Below are 18052 nucleotides of genomic sequence, written 5' to 3'. Positions count from 1 at the left end.
GAGCCATTTTGTAGCACCTTCTTTCACCACGAGAGCAAAAACAGAGGAGAGGTAATGGGAATGGAAATGGTAACGTAGAGCAAAGAAGAGTCTCTCCAGTTCGGTCGCCCTGGGTTAATATGAGAAGAACTGGATGAGAACAGACAACGAATAGATTACCCGGAAACTGGAAACCAACGACTGAGATTTATGATAAAGAAGAGAAGGTATTTATTCCAGCGGAGGATCAAACATCTACTGTTTCAGAGAGTAGCATTAGCCCTTCTTCTCAAACTGATACGGAGGTAAAAAAATCAGCTCAATAACTAACTTACATTGATTATTTAGTTTTGCTTATCGATCCTATTTCATTTAAACCAGTAATTTATTGTTATGACGCATTGGGGGTTACGGAGGTTGAATGTGGAGGACTACAAGGATGGGGGGACCCTTTTGGAAAGATGTGATAAGCTGCTTCACAGCATTGCGGAGATGGCGGATGCTATGACTGAGTTGCAGCCGAGCCCGACCTTCGTACTCGATTCGTTGTTCTACAAAGAGGAATCATCTCCTTCCCCGTACTAGATTTTTCATTTGACTATGTTGACATATGTACTGCTGTACCTTAGCTCTAGGCCTGACTTTGCTGATTAGTCAAACAGAGTCTCCTTGAATAGCTTGAAGCTTTTCATATTGTCGTGTCCTTTTTATTGGTTTAATTAATTCATGATTAGTTTAATCGTTTTCTCTTTTGGTCGATTAACTGGCGGGAAAGAGAATCTAAATGGGGTTGGCGGTAAATTCACGTGGGATTGTTCACTTTGATATTTGATCAGAGGCGAATAAAGGGGGCTGGCAGTGGCCCTGCTCTCATAAAATAGAAAATTTATATTTAAATCATTGAATTTTTTTAAAATTTTAAATTAGTAAAAATAAAATTATACTTTAGCTTACCTTAAAATTATATAAATTTAATTTAATATTTTAAAAATTATAAAGATATAGACTATAAAAAATTAAATTTTCATTCGACTCCCCTAAAAATTTGTTCTGACTTCACCCCTGTTTGATGGTGATGGAGGGAAAAGGGCATGGGTTAAAGAACGTCGCCAACATTGTGGGTCTAACTCAAAAACAATAATTTTTACAACATTGTCGAGTAGCGACTAGGGTTTGCGAAAGGAAAATAAGAGAAGAACAAGAAGACAGGAGGAAGAGAAAATGAAAAAAAATGTTATTTTCAAAAGGACTAAAAGAACAATTTTTCATTTTGTAATATAAAAGGCTAATATGTAGTGGCGCGAGGATGATATTTTTGGAGGGCCAAGTTAAAATTAGATGTACTACATACTAATCGACTTAAACATTAAACAATTGATATTTCAACATACCAATCGATTTAAACATATAAACTATTAATTCAAAAAAAGAAACAATATTCTACCACAACAATCGATTTAAACACATAAACAGTCAATTTTTGGAAGAAGTATAATATATATACAAAAAGAAAATTTTAAAAATCTTAAACCTTGGGGCCTACTTATATTTTGGGAGTGTCATAGTATATCTATAAAAAGTTAAATTGTAAAAATTTTAAACCTTAGAGGGCAATAGTTCCCTGGGCCTTTACTATGCTCTGCCACTGCTAATGTGGTAGGTCCAATCAGCTTCTCGTTAATGAGATAACGATTGAGCTATCATTTTGAGAATTTATTTTAACGACGATAATTAAATTAATAAAAAGAATTTTAAAATGACCAAAAAAATTATTACTTTTAAGGTAAAAGTTTTAAAATTTTAAATTTAGAAGACTAATCAATAAATATAAAAGAGTTAAAATTTAGATTTAATTTCATAAATAATTTTCCATTAATATCAAAATAATAAATTTATAATACTAATTTGCACATAAAATAAACTGAAGATGCTAATCTAGATTTTATTAATTTAATTTATTTTAAAGTTTAGAATTAAAAATTAAGATCGGATTTCAGGTTTCAAGCCCTCTTAAACATAATCTTGAATGGCACATCACTGAGAGCCAGACGCCTTACACCGGCATCGTCAATAAAAACACCCACGTCCCTACACATAACTTTGCAGAAATCACACACTGTTGGGCAGAAAACCAGCTTGTAATCATCTTCATGCTTCTCAATCTTAAACCAATTGTCGATAGTTTGACGACCAGGATTGCCTTCAACACCACCACTTGTCAGAAACCATTGCCGTGTTGAATCATCGAAATTGGCAAGCTTCCAGACGGTAGATTGGACACATATTGTAGCAGCAGAGAACTTGATGTTGTGGTCGGTGGAGACACGAATGACACCTTTCTTGATGTTAAAAGGTGAAAAGGTTACTGGGAGACCGTTTGACACCTCCAGCTGCTCTTGAACAACATGGAGCGGGCAGGTCTCGTTTCCGGTGCTGGCGAGAGTCAGGCCACCTCCTCGACCACTGAAGACCGGAAGGATGTAATAGTCGTTGCCGGTGCGGAGCATTTTACCGGAGATGTCCAGCACTGGGTCAGGTGCGGCACTGCCGCTAGCGCATAGAATGAAAGAAAGTGCTAGGAAGAGTCCAGTCTTCATTGTTGTCGGTTTCTTTAAGATGTAGCGAGTGGATGTATATCCTATTATATATTAAGATGAGTGGAATGGACATCATTGACGAGACAATACATGGAGCTGGCTTTGTTTGACCAGCCAACCCATGAAGCCGAACCATCAATGTGGAATTGGGGATCAATCCTTTGGTATTAGATCCAACTTTGCACAATGTACATACAGATTTACAGCTTTGAATTGATGCATGGTGAGACTGCCCACGCAATCTTACCACCATTTCTTTATTATTGTATGATATAAGCAGGCAAAGATCTGTATAACTAGTCTCTTACATATGAGGTAGATGTTTATTTTTTATTTTATTTTAAAAACATACACAAGTTTGATTTGATCATGTAGTCATAATTTGTGCAACCATGGTATCATCTAATCCTGCCTTCTAAATTATTAGATAAGACTGCAAAGTCATGCTAATAAAAATCAAACAAAATCAATTCATGATATAATTATATATCTAGAGATTTGGTCAAAAACTTTACTCTAAGTTGAATTCATATTAGTTTTGAATTATCTATTCTTTTCTGTATATTTAAAGAGAATATTGTAAGCTTCCTATAACCTAATACATTAAGATTTCCAATGCCTTAAAAAGGAAAAAACATGGTTAGTGGCGGAGTTAGAAAATTTTGGGTTTATATTATATTCATATTATTTTAACGTTTATATTGAGAAATATATTTGATTATTTAACTTTCAAATAATTTATTTAATTTGATTGATTTAAGATTCACGTTCAATTAATTAACAAAATTTCAAGTAAAAAATAATTTTTTAATAACATTTAATTCAAATTTTTTATTATCTTTATTCATACTATTTAATCAAAATATTATTTAAACATTTTATTGGGTTGATATCACCTTTAATTAGGCCACCAACTCAGTTATGAAAATACAAAAATATCATTTTAAAAAAATTATAATTAATATTATTATGACACTTTTGTCTTTTGATACTTCTATATGATCTTTAAATAAACAATTATAAATTATAAATCTAATGGTCAAACACGTGTTCAATAGTATAAGAATACAAGTTATTTGCCACTTCACTTTATTCATTATTGAACAATTCCAAAAGAAAATATGTTTGACATAAAATATTCTCTTCACCTACATTGTGAATGTGAAAAAATCTAGTTATTTTATGTGATTAATTGAGTTGATATAATTTATCAACCAGGCCCCTCAACTCAGTAGGGAAATTACTACGGGGATGCTTGTCTTTTCTCTCTCTCTCTCTCTCACCAATCCTTTTTTATGAGGTGTGATCGGGTCACCTTACGATTGATCGTTTTAATAAAGCGTTTTGATTTACTAAAACAATAATTTTGGTCTACGAAATTCAAGAAAACGGGTTCGGGAGTCGGTTACGTACGAGAAATGATTAACACTCTCGTAACGCCCAAAATTGGTACCTAGTTGATTAATTAATGTCTTAACGTTGAAAGTTGAAAACTCGAAACAGAATTTAAAATACAATCCCTTTTTATTAAAAAAAATGCTTGAATAAATTGAAACGAGCATTAAAGGCCCTCTCATCTCGAGATAACAAGATGTCACATCCCCTAAGTTAGGACACAACATTTGAATTCTCGAAAATAAGCTTGCCTTTTAATTTTTTTGAAATCTCACGTGTTTTAATTTAGAAGGATATTCGGTTATTTAGATCCAAAAGAAAATATCGAAACCCCGTAAGTTAGGGCCCGGCCTTCTCGAGTTTCTAAACATGGAATATTGCCTTTATTTTTTTATTTAAAATTTATGTGTTTTAAAAATTGAAAGGAAATTTGGCTATTTTAGGCTCGAAGAGAAAACTGAGACCCCGTAAGTTAGGGTACAATTTCTCGTTTCTCCAAAATGCGAAACATTGTCTATTTTCAAAAATCCCCTTTTTTACGAATTTAGGTAAAAATTAATGCAATATTTTAAAAAATAAAAATGATATGTGAACAAAACATTATGCCCATGAATAACAACAATATCAATATACTAATAAACAATTCATTTGTAATGGCAATATATGATACAACTTAATACCAATATTAACAATCAAAGGTGAATGAAATAAACAAAATGAATAACAACAATGATAATAATAATGACCAATAACAGCTAATAAATATAAATAAGACAAAGAAACAAATAAATAAGTACATAAATAAATATAAGGAGAATGGTGTGTAAAAATATAGAAAATAAATAATCAAAGTAGAATATAAATGAAATTAAAGCCATAATTTGAAATAAAACATATATAAATAAAAAATAATAGATAAAATAATAATAATGATAGTAATAATAGATAATATATATAAGTAAAAGGAAGATAAATAAATGAATTTTAATCATAAAAAAAGTTGAAGAAATAAATATTAAATAAATAAAATATTAAATAAAACAGTTCTCTGAAACATAAAAAAATAAAAGAAATTGAAGTTATAAAAGGTTAAGGATTAAATCTGGATTAGAGTGAACTTAGGTATATAAATTTAAAATAAATAAATACTAAATAAAATGTAAATGCAAAAAATAAAAAAGGCCTAAATTGAAAGTTAAATAGAATTTAAAAGGAAAAATCAGAATAAAAATAAAGTAGCAGACCCAAATTGTAATGTGCGGATAAGAAGGGGGACCAAATGGAAAATTATCCCCTATCCCCAAAACGGTGTCATTCCATTAAGGGATTAAAATGAAATAAAATCAAAATTATCGGGCAAAATTAAAAGAAAAAATAAAAAGGAGTGAATTGAAACTGGTTGAAAAAACGAAGGGGCTGAATGCGCAAATATCCCCTCCTCTTAAAAATCACGCAGATCCTTTGGCTTGCGGGTCAGGTCACACGGGTTAGCCTTAAACGACGCCGTTTTGGCCTATGTGCACTGGCACTAAAACAACTCCGTTTTGTGCACTTATAAAAGCTAAAAAAAATACAAAAAATTCATTTTCAGCCTTCAAAATAAAAAAATTTGAAAAACTCTCTCAACTCCTCTTTCCAATGCCCCCATGGCCGACCATACTCCGGTCACCGAACCACCGTGGTTGCTGAAAAAATAAAATAAAAAATCTTTTTTTTTTGTTTTTTGAGTCTTCGAACCCATTGGAAGTCGATTTTCATCGAAATCGACAAACCTCGGCCACCTACGGCGGCACGATGCGAGAACAACGGTAAGGTTTCGATTCTCTTCTTTTATTTTTTTTGTTTTCTTTAAAAATAAACGAAATAAAAAAGGAATGAAAAGAAAAAATAAAAAATAAAAAACCACCTTTTAGAAAAGAATCTTTGTTCTGAATGCTGTTTTTGTATTTTGATTTCTATGTTGTGCGTAAAAAAAAAACAAAATGCCTAGTGATTCTTTTATAGGCAGATTACAAAATTTGTTTGTTTCTTTGTTGCTGTCGCGTTCTATTTTCTTTGGTTTGCAGGTACGGAGGCCATAGGCCAACTGTGTACGGAGTCGATGTAGAGGCTGTGGCGAGGGCAGCGGCGCACCTAGCAGTTAGGTTTTAGTCTTTGACGAGAATGTTTTTGGTTTTGGGCCATTTGAGCCTAGGGTTTTTTTTTGCAATGGACATTTGGACTGTTGATTTTGAATTTTTATTTTTGTTTATTTTGGTTTTTATTTTCTGTTTCTTTTTGGGTCTTTGGTCCGGGCCAAAAATGGCCTATTACACTCCTGTTATTCACTCTAAATATTAGACATTTCTATTTTGGTCGCATCAAATTTATTTTTGTTAATTTTATCACCCCAAAATAAAAACTGATCACTGCACTATGAAAGTTTAATGGTCGGTTTTCACGTTGGTCACTCCAAAATTTTTCTTATAAATACACCGTTAGTCTTTTGTTACTATTTTACAGTTAAGTGATCAATTTGATCAATTTTTTTTTGAGTGATCAAAATAGGAAAGACCTCTATTTAAAGTGACTAAAAGTACAATTTACCCTTTTTTATAAAATCTAAAAATATAAGTATACATAGATGATTTAAACCTATAATTTTAATATATTAACTTTTTCTTTTCAACCACAACCTTATTTACATTTTTCTATCATTTTTTTATAAATATATTTATCAGTTTATAAATAAATTTGTAATATAAATTTTTTTTCACTGTCAAATTTGCTGCATTTCATAAGCAGTACCTAACAAGTAGTATGTTATATATATATATATATATATATTTCCTATAATGTTTCCCAAGATTTACATTATTGCGATATGTATTACATAGTATATAAAAGTGAGAATGTGTGTGGGGTAAATCAAGGAAAATAAGGTAGATGGGCGCAACAGCTTCAAGCCCTCTTAAACATGACCTTTAATGGCTCTTCACTAATAGCCAGGCGCCTAGTTCCACCATCCATAAAAACACCCAATGCCCCACACACAGGTCTGCAGAAATTGCACACCGTCGGGCAGTAAACAAGCCTGTAGTCGTCTTCAAATTTTTGGATTTTAAACCAGTTGCTCAGAGTTTCACGCCCTGGGTTACCTTCAACTCCACCGGTTGTTACTATATACTTTTGTACCGATTCATCGAAGTGCAGTGTCCAGAGAGTGGTCTGGACACAAATTGAAGCAGCAGAGAACTTGATGTTTAGATCAGTGGATACACGTACAACGCCTTGAGTGACATTCACAGGTGAAAATGTTAATGGGAGACCGTTTGACACCTCCTGCTGCTCTTGAACAACATCAAGTGGGCAGGTCTCGTTGCCAGTGCTGGCTAGAGTGAGGCCACCACCTCTACCGCGGATTACCGGCAAAATGTAGTAGTCAATGCCTGTTCGGAGCTCTTGACCTGAGATGTCAAGCACAGGATCAAATTCATCACTGGCTATTGTTGAGCCTAAAACAAGGGAAGTAATTGCTAAAAATAAGGCAGTCTTCATTGTGTTTCTGTTAATTTATGCCTTGATATCCATTATGACAACGTATTTATAGAGCTAGTGGCCGTAGTTCAGAGGACTAATCATAGAAATTTAACAAGTTCGGCCAGAACGAGGTGCCTTTTTTGACCAGACTCCTTTTTTTTCAATGTCAATATAAGATTGGATGATAGATATCTCTCAGAAATTAGGTCAACTGAAAACCCTTCGTTATTATGTTTTGATACAGATATATGAATATGCTCATTACGTGAAGATAATTCGTTGCTTGCACCAAAGATCCGGAAACCAAACTCTCTAAAAAGTCATGGATATTGGCCATGTTCAAATATGATAGCCACCGATTAATGGCTGTAATTTTTCTCATTTATCAACTTGTCTATGAAGAAAGATTACGAAGCTTTGTGAAATTTTCAAAGTCATAGCTTCTTATCCTATAGGGATATATATGTTAAATTTATTCTTATGAAAAGTTCACGCCAACAAAATATTAATTAAATTTTTGACTTTGGGAAAAAATGGTAAATTTCCCATCATTAATCTCCTATATATCTACGACGAGAAAGGATTTGGGAAGTTGTGTTAAAACTTGTGGTACAAGTAAGAAAAATTAAGACATGGAATAAAACAATTTTTACGATGGTACTTGATACTTTTTTTTAGGTATATAACTAAAATTGTTAAAATATGTTGAAATAATATTGACGTGGCATTAAAACCAATGGTAATACTTTTTTCAGTGTTTTTGTCGGGTGTCGAGATGATTATGGTGTCTGGGAGAAAAAGTAATAGCACAAACTCGCAGGAATGCGTTACACACTTACACTTTTTGTTAACAATTTAGTTAAGAATGTAGTGGGCCAAATTTGCCCGACCCAAATAAATACCAAATAAATAAACCAAAAAAACAACAATTAAGTGTAAAACCCAAATAAAATTTAATGTCCTATTACAGTCCAAATTATTACAATATTCCACAGCCCAATGCCCCATAGTCCAAATACAAGGGCTCAATAACTGGAACAAACCCAAACGGCCCGAAAGTCAAGCTAAGTTTCGGCAAACCCTAGGGCAAAGGGGTCCTCGCGCCGCAGCCTTCACAAACAGCAACCACATCGCGCCACGCCCACCTTCCGTACGATGCCAGCGTCTCAGCAGCCAGCACAGCCCCGTACCCGAGCGCCACGCACCCTGTACCTGCAAGGAAAGGACGAATACACACAGCAAGAAAGAAACAAAAACGAGGAATATTGTATTTTTCAGTTTTTGATTATTTTTTCTTTTCTCTCCGGCTATAAAGCCAAAGGAGGGATCCATTGTAATTTTTTTCGCATATTTATGCATACAGAAGCAATAGGAAACAAAAAAAAAAAACAGAGCAAGGTGACTTTCTGCTTTGAACCTCTGAGATTATTACGTTTTTTTGATCTACTCCCTTCGATTTTCTTCCTATTTGTGTATTTAAATAAAAAGAAAAAGGGAATACGAGAACCTTACCTCGTTGCTAGGCCGTCGGTCCCCTTTCGCTCTGTCTTAATCGGAGTTAGAAGGGAGATCTGTGGCTAAAATCGGCCATACTTTGAAGCTCGGAGCACTGGTCACCGCATCTTGCGGAGGGTTGGTGTTTTTGAGAGAAAATGTGAAGTGTGGCTGCTGAAAAGGGGAAGGCTAGGGCATGGTTAGGGTTCGGCTGAAGGAAGGCAAAGTTAGCCTTATAAGGGAACGAAAGGACGACGCCGAATTGACCGATTTCTGGTGGTCCAAATACAACGTCGTATGGTGGCCTTCGCCCGATGACCCGACCCACGCATGATTAAGATCCGCGTGTTAGGTCTGGGAGGGACAATTGCATATTAAGCCCCTTCTGCTCGCACCATCATCTAATTGAACCCCTTTTACCCCCTTTCGTTTTTTTTTTCTAATTTAATCCTAAGATTTGTACATAGTTCCAATTTAATCAACGATTAAGTGCTGCTTTTTAAAAACTCGGGGACAATTACTGCTTTAGTCCTTGGACATTGGTGTACATCAAGCTTTTATCCTTAAAACTGTCTTGTGACTTTTTCTTCTATTCATGAATTATCCTTCCAGTTTTATTTTCACTTCGATTAAGTATATTTTCGCTATTCCAGCTCATACTTTCATTCTTTGCAATATTTTCTAATTTACTTGTCACTCGCCATGCAATATATTATCATAGACTATTTGATTAGCTTTGCTTAGTTCAAGCCGTGCGTGTACATGTATATATATTTTAATCCATTTTACTTATAATTTATTTGTTTTATACTCTTTCATATATCATCATATTTATGTGGGAATTGTCAATATGTGTCATTAACCCAAGGCAATTTGTTTCATGAAATCATTTTTATACATCATTCATTTCAAAATTCTTTTCAGACATATACATATATTGAGACGTACATTTGATTCATACATTTCCCTAAACCCATGTATTTTCTAGCAAAATCATTTTTATTTCTATTTCATGCATATAATGTTTTATTCTATCCATGTATTCTAACATATATTTTGCTGTTTTAATATGTCTTGCGTATATACCTTATAAATTCTGAATTATTTTATACTTGTCTATATTAGTACATATATTTGATTTACCTCCATTCTCAACCTTATATTGTTTTTCACACCCTTTTTAAAAAAAAAAAAAAACTTATTCTTGTATTTTATTATATAATCCTATGTAATACTTTTTAAGCTAATATTCTTCAATATTTTGTATGTTATTTGATTAAAAATATATATTCCACAACATACATTTTAATAATTATGTATATATAAAACTATTTTAAAGATTTTTATATATATTTTATTATTAATCTCATGTTTTTTAATAAACTTACATGTAAATGTGATTTATAAGTCTATTTTGTGTATTGTGCCTTGTCATGTATCTCCATTTTTATTCTTTTATATTATATATATATATATATAGTTTTTAAATCATCATGTAGTTTGTGAACCATTTTAAATGTACTTGTGTTTAAAATACTTTACGTGCAATTTTTTTCAAACTTTCTTTCTTTCTATAATGTCTATTTCAAAAATTATATGTCTAGCCCTAGCTTTTTATACAAATTTGTCAACCTACATTTTATGTGCCCATCTATTCATCTTCATTTTAAAATAGTTTTATACCATGTTATGTCTTTGATTTGCATCTTGTTGGTACATTTAATATTAATCATCTTATTATGTCATGTATGTTATCGCTGCATATTATTTATTCATTGTTTCATATGGCCTTGTTAATTATTCTCCATGCATGGTTGAAATTGAGTTATATTTCCAAACTAGTTATGCTTATTCATTTAAGTTCTTGTAGTTGATTGTATTATCTTCATTTTTCCATTGTCGTATTTTTATGCATACACATACTACCCCATTCATCGTTTTCCACTTGATTTTTGAAATGTGGTTTTATAAAACCCAAATTTTATGATCAATTTCGTCTTATTTCAAATCGAATTAATATGTTTTAAGCGAGTTTTATAATCATTCATTCAAAAATTATTTAAAATAAAGACGAGATTTGATATTTGGCAATTTGCGGAATCGTGCCCTAACGTGCTGGGTTGCAATTTCGCGTTTGCTCAAAATAATCAAATATCACTTCAAAATTTCACTCATGTCTTTTAAAAAATTCCCTTAAACGAAGACGATGTGTGATATTTGGCAATTCGCGGAATCGTGCCCTAACGTGATGGGTTGCTATTTCTCGTTTGCTTAAAATAATCAAATATCCCTCCAAAATTTCACTCGTATGTTCTAAAGGCGAGGCAATGTTCACTGTTTGGAATTTCGAGGAATCGTGCCCTACTGTGCTGGGTTTCGATTTTCTCGTTGGACCAAATAGTTGGGCATCCTTTTGTAATTTTCAAATTATAAACTCCAACTCGGGTTACCATTAAAAAGGAACCACATTCCACAAACACTTTTAATTTTAGACATAAGGACAGTATTTAATCGATTTGGTACCAATTTTGGGCGTACTGATGCTAACCCTTCCTCATACGTAACCGACTCCCGAGCCCGTTTTTTAAAATTTTCGTAGACCATAATCGATGTCTTAGTAAACCGAAAATGCTTTATTAAAATAACCTAATTCTTAGGTGATCCGATCACAACAAAATAAAGAGATCGGTGGCGACTCCATTTTCGTTTTTCAAAAAGTTGATCCCCATATTTTCATTAAATTTACAATTTTAAAATTTTAAAATTTTAAAATATTTTGAAAAAGGGATGGTTTCGACAAAGAAGATGCTTTGGAAAGGGCTTTTTGCATTCTTTAGTTATCATGGAAGGATGTTGGATGCTTTTATCTCGACTAAACCTAGCGAAGAAGGCCATAGGTTTCATTTTGTGGGATTTTTATACTGTCTTTTGGGTATTAGGGAGTCGATTCAGAGTGGTGTTGCAAAATTCAATGTTCGGAATTGTTTCTACAGAAGAAAGAGGGTGAGTGCTGAAGGGTTAGATAGGAAGGTCTCAAATGTGGAGCCTAGAGCTAGGGTCGATGGTCAGAGGCCTCATCCTGTTAATGAATAGAAGAGTTATAATTACACTACATTGGGGAAAGATAAAGATAATGGCTTCCAAGCTTTCTCACTTTGTTTTGGACGGTGAAAGGTTGAAGAAACAAGAAAAATTATGACTTTCCTTTTACTTTACTATTTTAACATATATTTATTATTTAATGATTATTTAACATATAAATTATAACATATATAAGCACTAATAGTCCAACCTCAATTAAAATGGCCTAATTCCCATACTAACCCTCGGTAAAATATTATTTAACCCTTTTAATTATTAAAAATTATTAGCGATTAATTTTTATGATTTTTACGATTTAGTTCTTGTACTTTAATTACTAACCATTCAATAAAATTATCAAACTAAAAATTAATATAACACTATATTAGACTCGCAAATATTAATTAATAATATTTATGGACTCGATAATTAAAAAACAAGATTCTAAAACCACCGTTTCCAACACCATTAAAAGACGGGTTGTTAGACCAATGTTTTTATTCTAAAAATTTGCCAACTCTTGGAAATAGACAAACATGACAATGAAATAGTGCCTGAAGTTGTGGCCGTTGTTTTAACCACAGAAACAACTACAAAATTTTTCTTTGCCTTCAAATGTGTCAACAAATCTTATAAGCAAAATAGCATGTTTGAAAAATATCATCAAATAAAAAATATGACTATCATTTTTAATCACATCAACAACATATATTAAGGAGGATGTACATAGTTAAGCGAAGATATACAATTTCTTGTCACTTCAATATTATTCAAAATCTTAGACCATAAACAAACATATCATGAGATATATAAAACATAAATTCGTACTTAAATATGAAAAAAGAAATAATGAGCATCATTATCAAGCATCTAACAATATCTTATTCTACTTTTTTTTTCATTGAGAATATTGAAGTTTCAAAATCTTCCAAAGATGCATAGAAAATCACATACCTTAAGACTGTTACTTCAACAAGAATGTTGCACATCTAAACTACTTGTCCTCCAATGAGATATTGAATACTATCGAGAAAGCTCGTACTAATAAAATGTTATAAAACTAAAGAGATATATTGTAGTAACAATAAAGATGAGAGAATACAAGACATAAGATGAGATGATTATCTTTTCTTTGAACTTGGATATCATAAGCTTATACGTGCCCTCTATTTATAAGGCTTCAACCACTATAGATTACAAATGCATAAATAAAAAATTTAATACACTCTATAAATTTCATGAGAGGTTTAGGAGTTGAAAGGTCATCTACATAATTGTTTGGGATTATGAGAGTTGAAAGGACATCCACTTATAGCTGCGAAGTTAGAAATTCTTTTTTAGGGGGCTAAAATTAAATTGTATATTTTTACGATAATAAAAATGTAATTTCACCATTTTAATAGCCTATATTTTTAGAATAATGTGATAGATAAAATACAAAATGAATAGATGAGTAATAATTAGAAGAGTAAAAAAGAGTTAATTCAAGAGGATGAAATATTAAAACATAAGTGTATCACATAACATTGCAGTAAGCATGAACATTATCATCACTAAAGAGATGAACTGTTTGATCAGGAACAGTTGTGTAAGGTTGGTGTGGGAAATAGCCATGCACGCTTTCGTTAAATCCATGCCTGTAATAGTTATAAGAAGATGTATATGTAGATTCATCCAAATACTGGGAAGCATAAGGATAGTATTCGGTGTCGTATGGGAACGGCCAAAACTCGGCTTTCCTTCCAGTTCTCCTCACTACTTTAAGCACTTTCGTCTCCTCCACATATCCTCTCACTGTTACCTTCTGCTTATCCATGTCGATTTCCAAGCTGTCTACTCCTGCATTCATTTCATTTTCCTTTACAAACACTAACAGATGAAAATGGATGCTAGAAGTATATATTGGAGGAAAAGAATGAAGTCTTGCCATCTATTTTTGAGATTGCTCTTCGTATCCTCTTTTCGCATCCTTCACAATCCATGTGTACCGCAAGCTCAACAATCTATATATGAAAAGAAACACAATGAAAAATCTAGAAATCAATATATACATGTAGGAGCAGTAGAGCATGCACTTACAGACATGGCATTGGAATATTTTCTCTTTCCATTGAACCAACCTAACATTTTATCCTAGAAATATCTGTCTTAAAGCTGTAATACATGTGTCTTGTGCTGGCAGATTATTTAAGTAGTGAACATGGCTTCCCTGTGAAGCTAAATACAGCTGCAAAATGTCCCATATTGGTTGATTTTTAGCCCTCCATTTCTTCTTCTTACAATATTATATGGTCTGGTAATATCCAAGCTCACATCTACAGAGTACTGGCTCAATTTAGTGGATAAATGAAAGAGAATATCAACATGGCCATTAGCCTATAACTTGAACTGATGGCAATGGGAATCAATCCTGGGTTTGATTCTTTCACTTTCTAGGATGCTTTTGTTTCCTCCTCAAAAGGAACACATGCTATACTAAAAAGAGCATGCATTCTCAGGTAAAAGATGGAGAATAACATGTTTATTCCCTTTGAAAAAAATGTAATAAAGCTCAGTCAAACAAATGGATGCCATGGTCCCTCGTTATTTCTTCATGCATGAATTACAATATCCATCCAATTAGGATCTTAAAAAATACATAAAATCCAAACATAGATGAAATCAAACGGCGGTCATGTTTCAGTGAATGAAGCAAACGAAAGAATGTAAGAATCAGGCACAAAATATCATATCATGCAATTCAAGTTATGATTTCTAACCGCTTTATTTGTTTTTTCAGCTTCGTCTTTGGATACGTAATGAACTCACAAATGCAAACATTTTAATTCTTCTAACCAAAATGGAATTATTTCGATATCTTACGATATTTTAGATCTACAGAATACTTCAAAATAAAAATAAAAACGAAGCAAGTTGAGCAGCTAAATTTGTGCAAAGAATATTATAAGAAAGCAATAGTCATTGGAGGCTTTTATTTAAATAATCTAAAAAATTAATTAATTACAAAAACAATTCAAGAGAAGATTTATATATGAAAATTATTTGAAATTTACAGTAATTGTCGGTCTCACTTGACACATCGACGACATCACCTCTCATTATTACCCAATCATCAATTTTTTTTAAAAAAAAGAAAATTTTTAAAGTCGACACTGTGTCAAGTGACATCCGTATGTATTTTTTGAAAAACCCGTGAAAAATACAAATATTTATGATGGAGAAAAACTTTTAATAGGTGCCACCGGTGTGTTAGGTAAAAAATTATTTAATAACAAAAAATATTAAATAATTCTTTTGGGTTATTCTTAGGTAAAATTCCCATTAAATATTTTTGCCATCAACTTTAAAATAAATATAGTGAAAGCTGACTGTTAAAATTTAGTTTTCATTAAAATTCCTATTAAATATTTTTTAAAAAAGTTATTATCAACTTTAAAATTCTCATTAAATATATATATTTTAAAAATTACAATCTTGGGTGGCGTATTTTTAATGTTTCTATTTTTGGTTCAAATTCTCACTAAAAATCTCATAATTTTCCTTTCGCACTTAGTAGCTATTGATGTAAACATTTACGGCAGCCTTTCGTTTTGATTTCGACACCAAAAAAGAGATTTTTTCTTTTTCGTTGATTTCTATGGTTCAAATATCCCAATAGTTGGTTCTAAATCTTCTGAAACAAATGACCAAAGCTTCGAACAACTCTTTCTTCGATCTCCGTTTTGCACCATCGAATCATCGTCAGTCGAAGATATATTGTTCCACGGTTAAACATGTCACCTCACAATTCGGATCACTAAATGGAGTCATGGGCTTCACCCTATAATTTTTTTTCGATTTTTTTTTTCATTTCAGGCCACTTTTTTTAAAAATTTATATATAATTGTGCTACCTGACCATTGGTGGCACCCATTAAATATATATATATATATGTTTTCCATCGTGAATACCCGTATCTTTTATGAATATTTTAAAAATTACATATAGGTGTCACTTGACACAATGAGGACACAATTTTTTTTAAACTGATAGTTAGATCATAATAAGGGACTGGTGTTGCTAATGTGTCAAGCAGCACCGACGATTACTGTAGATTTCAAGATATATTCGAATATAATGTTTCTTTTGGATTACTTTCATAATTAATTAATTTCTTAGGTTATTTAAAAAAAACCGTCATTGGATGTGCAGCAGCTCTCTCCCCACCTCCGCCGCCCTCAGTTCTACTCGACTAGCAACTATTTCATCGGTCCCCCAAGGCCACCGCACAAATACCACTGCATTACCCAACCATTCTGTTTCTGCCAAAAAGTGGGCAACCCTTTGCGATGATGATGTTGGAAGACGCCATCGCATAGCTTACCTACTAGGAATCACATCCTTTACAATTGATAGGATACCATAGTTTGTTTATCATTTAACAATGAAGATCATGAAAGACTGCAAAAGCAGAACCACAGACCACTAGCATCATCCATAAGTTATATTTTGCACTCAAAAAGTTTATGTATATGTCAACCACTCTCTCTTTGAAGCCCAGTTGAGCTGCTACATTCTAATTCAGAGTCGGGATAAGGCAAGGCAATGTCAACATGTAAACCATAGAGGATGTTAAGATAAATGAATTTGTTAGAATGCAGTTACAGGAGAGCTGAGTTGTTAGCTAGTCTGTTAAGAGAAGTTGAGCCTATAAATACTCTAGATGAGCCTTATGTAAAACTAAGTTTGAAATCAGAATTTTAGAATAAGAACTTACACATTAAACCTTGCATTTCTTCATGGTATCAGTCGCCAGGTGAGTCGTGTTCATGGCTAACGTCAATGAAACTTCTGCTGCCTCGGAGTCACTTGAGTCGCGTGGAGCTGCCTTTGCCAATGATCGTGTGGTCAATTCTTTCCCTCGGCACGATGTTGTTAAGCTTGATGAAGGATCCTTTCTTCAATGGAAGCAACAGGTTCGGTTTATCGTTAATGGATATGAACTGTTTGGCTTTCTTGATGGCTCTGTTACAGCTCCGCCGAAGTTCGTCACTGCACCAGACGGTGCTTTGGTGTTGAATCCGGCGTCTTCTGCCTTTCAACAGCAAGACAATCTTCTCACGTCTTGGCTCCTCTCTACTATAAGTTCGTCGATTTTGAGTTCGTTCTCAGAGGTTCAATCGGCCTTGGATGTGTGGACGACGGCGTTGGAATTGTTCGTTGCAGATACGGATCTCAAGCAGTCGCGCCTACGTCATGAACTTCATTCTCTAAAAAAAGGTAACATGTCGATCCGTAAGTATGTTACTAAGTTGAAGGGTATTTGTGCACTTTTGGCAGCGGCTGGTGATCCTATCTCGATGGCGGAACGCACGGCGGTCTTGCTTGCCGGTCTTCCGTCAGAGTTTGAGGGCATTGTTTCGTCTGCATCGCTGTCGCCGACTCCTCTACCGTTTCAGCGTTTAGTGGCTGCGCTTGTTGAGTGTGAGAACAGGCAGGCACAGGCTTCTCAAGACGTTGTGTATGCGGCAAATCTTGTGGAGGAGTCTTTGCCGCCGGTCGAGGATGGCGCGTTGCGTGGAGGCCGTTCGGGATCTCGTGGCCGTGGTAGGAACTTCCGGCCGCGACTTCAGTGTCAGATCTGCTCGAGGTTCGGCCATGTTGCTCAGCGGTGCTATTATCGCTATCACCGGGATGACACATCTCAGGCGCCATGTCCGCCGCAAGTCCCAACTGCCTCTGGTCCTCGGGGATGGTCTGCACAGCAAAACACAAGGCCTAGGTTCTCTAACCATGGTCAAAATTATTTTGAAAATGGTCAAAATTATAATGGAAGTGGTCAGAATTATTTTGCTGGTCAAAATTATGATTGTGGTCAAAAGTGGTATGCTGATGGGACTAATGCATTTTGTGAGCAACAGGTGGGGCCGTATGGTCCATTTCATGGTGGGCAAAATTGTTGGCCCAGACCGCATAGGGAGCCTAATGAGCGCCAAACATTTAGGCCT

General features: G+C 33.6%; 3 protein-coding genes and 1 long non-coding RNA gene across 4 annotated transcripts; all 4 read right to left on the bottom strand.

Moving 5' to 3' along the window:
• Positions 1 to 1898: 1898 nt before the first annotated feature.
• On the bottom strand, positions 1899 to 2620 carry LOC107959497 (kunitz trypsin inhibitor 5). The gene has a single exon (XM_016895567.2). The coding sequence runs from the start codon at positions 2574 to 2576 to the stop codon at positions 1980 to 1982; it is 597 nt and encodes a 198-aa protein (XP_016751056.1). The 5' UTR covers positions 2577 to 2620; the 3' UTR covers positions 1899 to 1979.
• Positions 2621 to 6004: 3384 nt separating this feature from the next.
• LOC107959495 (kunitz trypsin inhibitor 5) lies at positions 6005 to 7543 on the bottom strand. Its single transcript, XM_016895566.2, has one exon. It carries the CDS (start codon positions 7506 to 7508, stop codon positions 6912 to 6914), a length of 597 nt encoding a protein of 198 aa, XP_016751055.1. The 5' UTR covers positions 7509 to 7543; the 3' UTR covers positions 6005 to 6911.
• A 751-nt stretch (positions 7544 to 8294) lies between these two features.
• On the bottom strand, positions 8295 to 9652 carry LOC107959494 (uncharacterized). The gene is made up of 2 exons (XR_001700826.2): positions 9003 to 9652; positions 8295 to 8702 (listed from the first exon to the last, which is right to left on the bottom strand). It is a non-coding gene; the product is annotated as an uncharacterized lncRNA (long non-coding RNA).
• Positions 9653 to 13454: 3802 nt separating this feature from the next.
• Positions 13455 to 14743, bottom strand: LOC107961417 (heavy metal-associated isoprenylated plant protein 45). Its single transcript, XM_016897557.2, has 3 exons — positions 14145 to 14743; positions 13993 to 14068; positions 13455 to 13904 (listed from the first exon to the last, which is right to left on the bottom strand). Exons 1-3 carry the CDS (start codon positions 14190 to 14192, stop codon positions 13582 to 13584), a joined length of 447 nt encoding a protein of 148 aa, XP_016753046.1. The 5' UTR covers positions 14193 to 14743; the 3' UTR covers positions 13455 to 13581.
• Between the last annotated feature and the right edge of the window lie 3309 nt (positions 14744 to 18052).

The sequence above is a fragment of the Gossypium hirsutum genome, chromosome A05, assembly GCF_007990345.1.
Source record: "Gossypium hirsutum isolate 1008001.06 chromosome A05, Gossypium_hirsutum_v2.1, whole genome shotgun sequence".
NCBI lineage: Eukaryota > Viridiplantae > Streptophyta > Magnoliopsida > Malvales > Malvaceae > Gossypium > Gossypium hirsutum.
The sequence above is the reverse complement of the archived record's forward strand: the minus strand, read 5'-3'. Positions and strand labels throughout refer to the sequence as shown.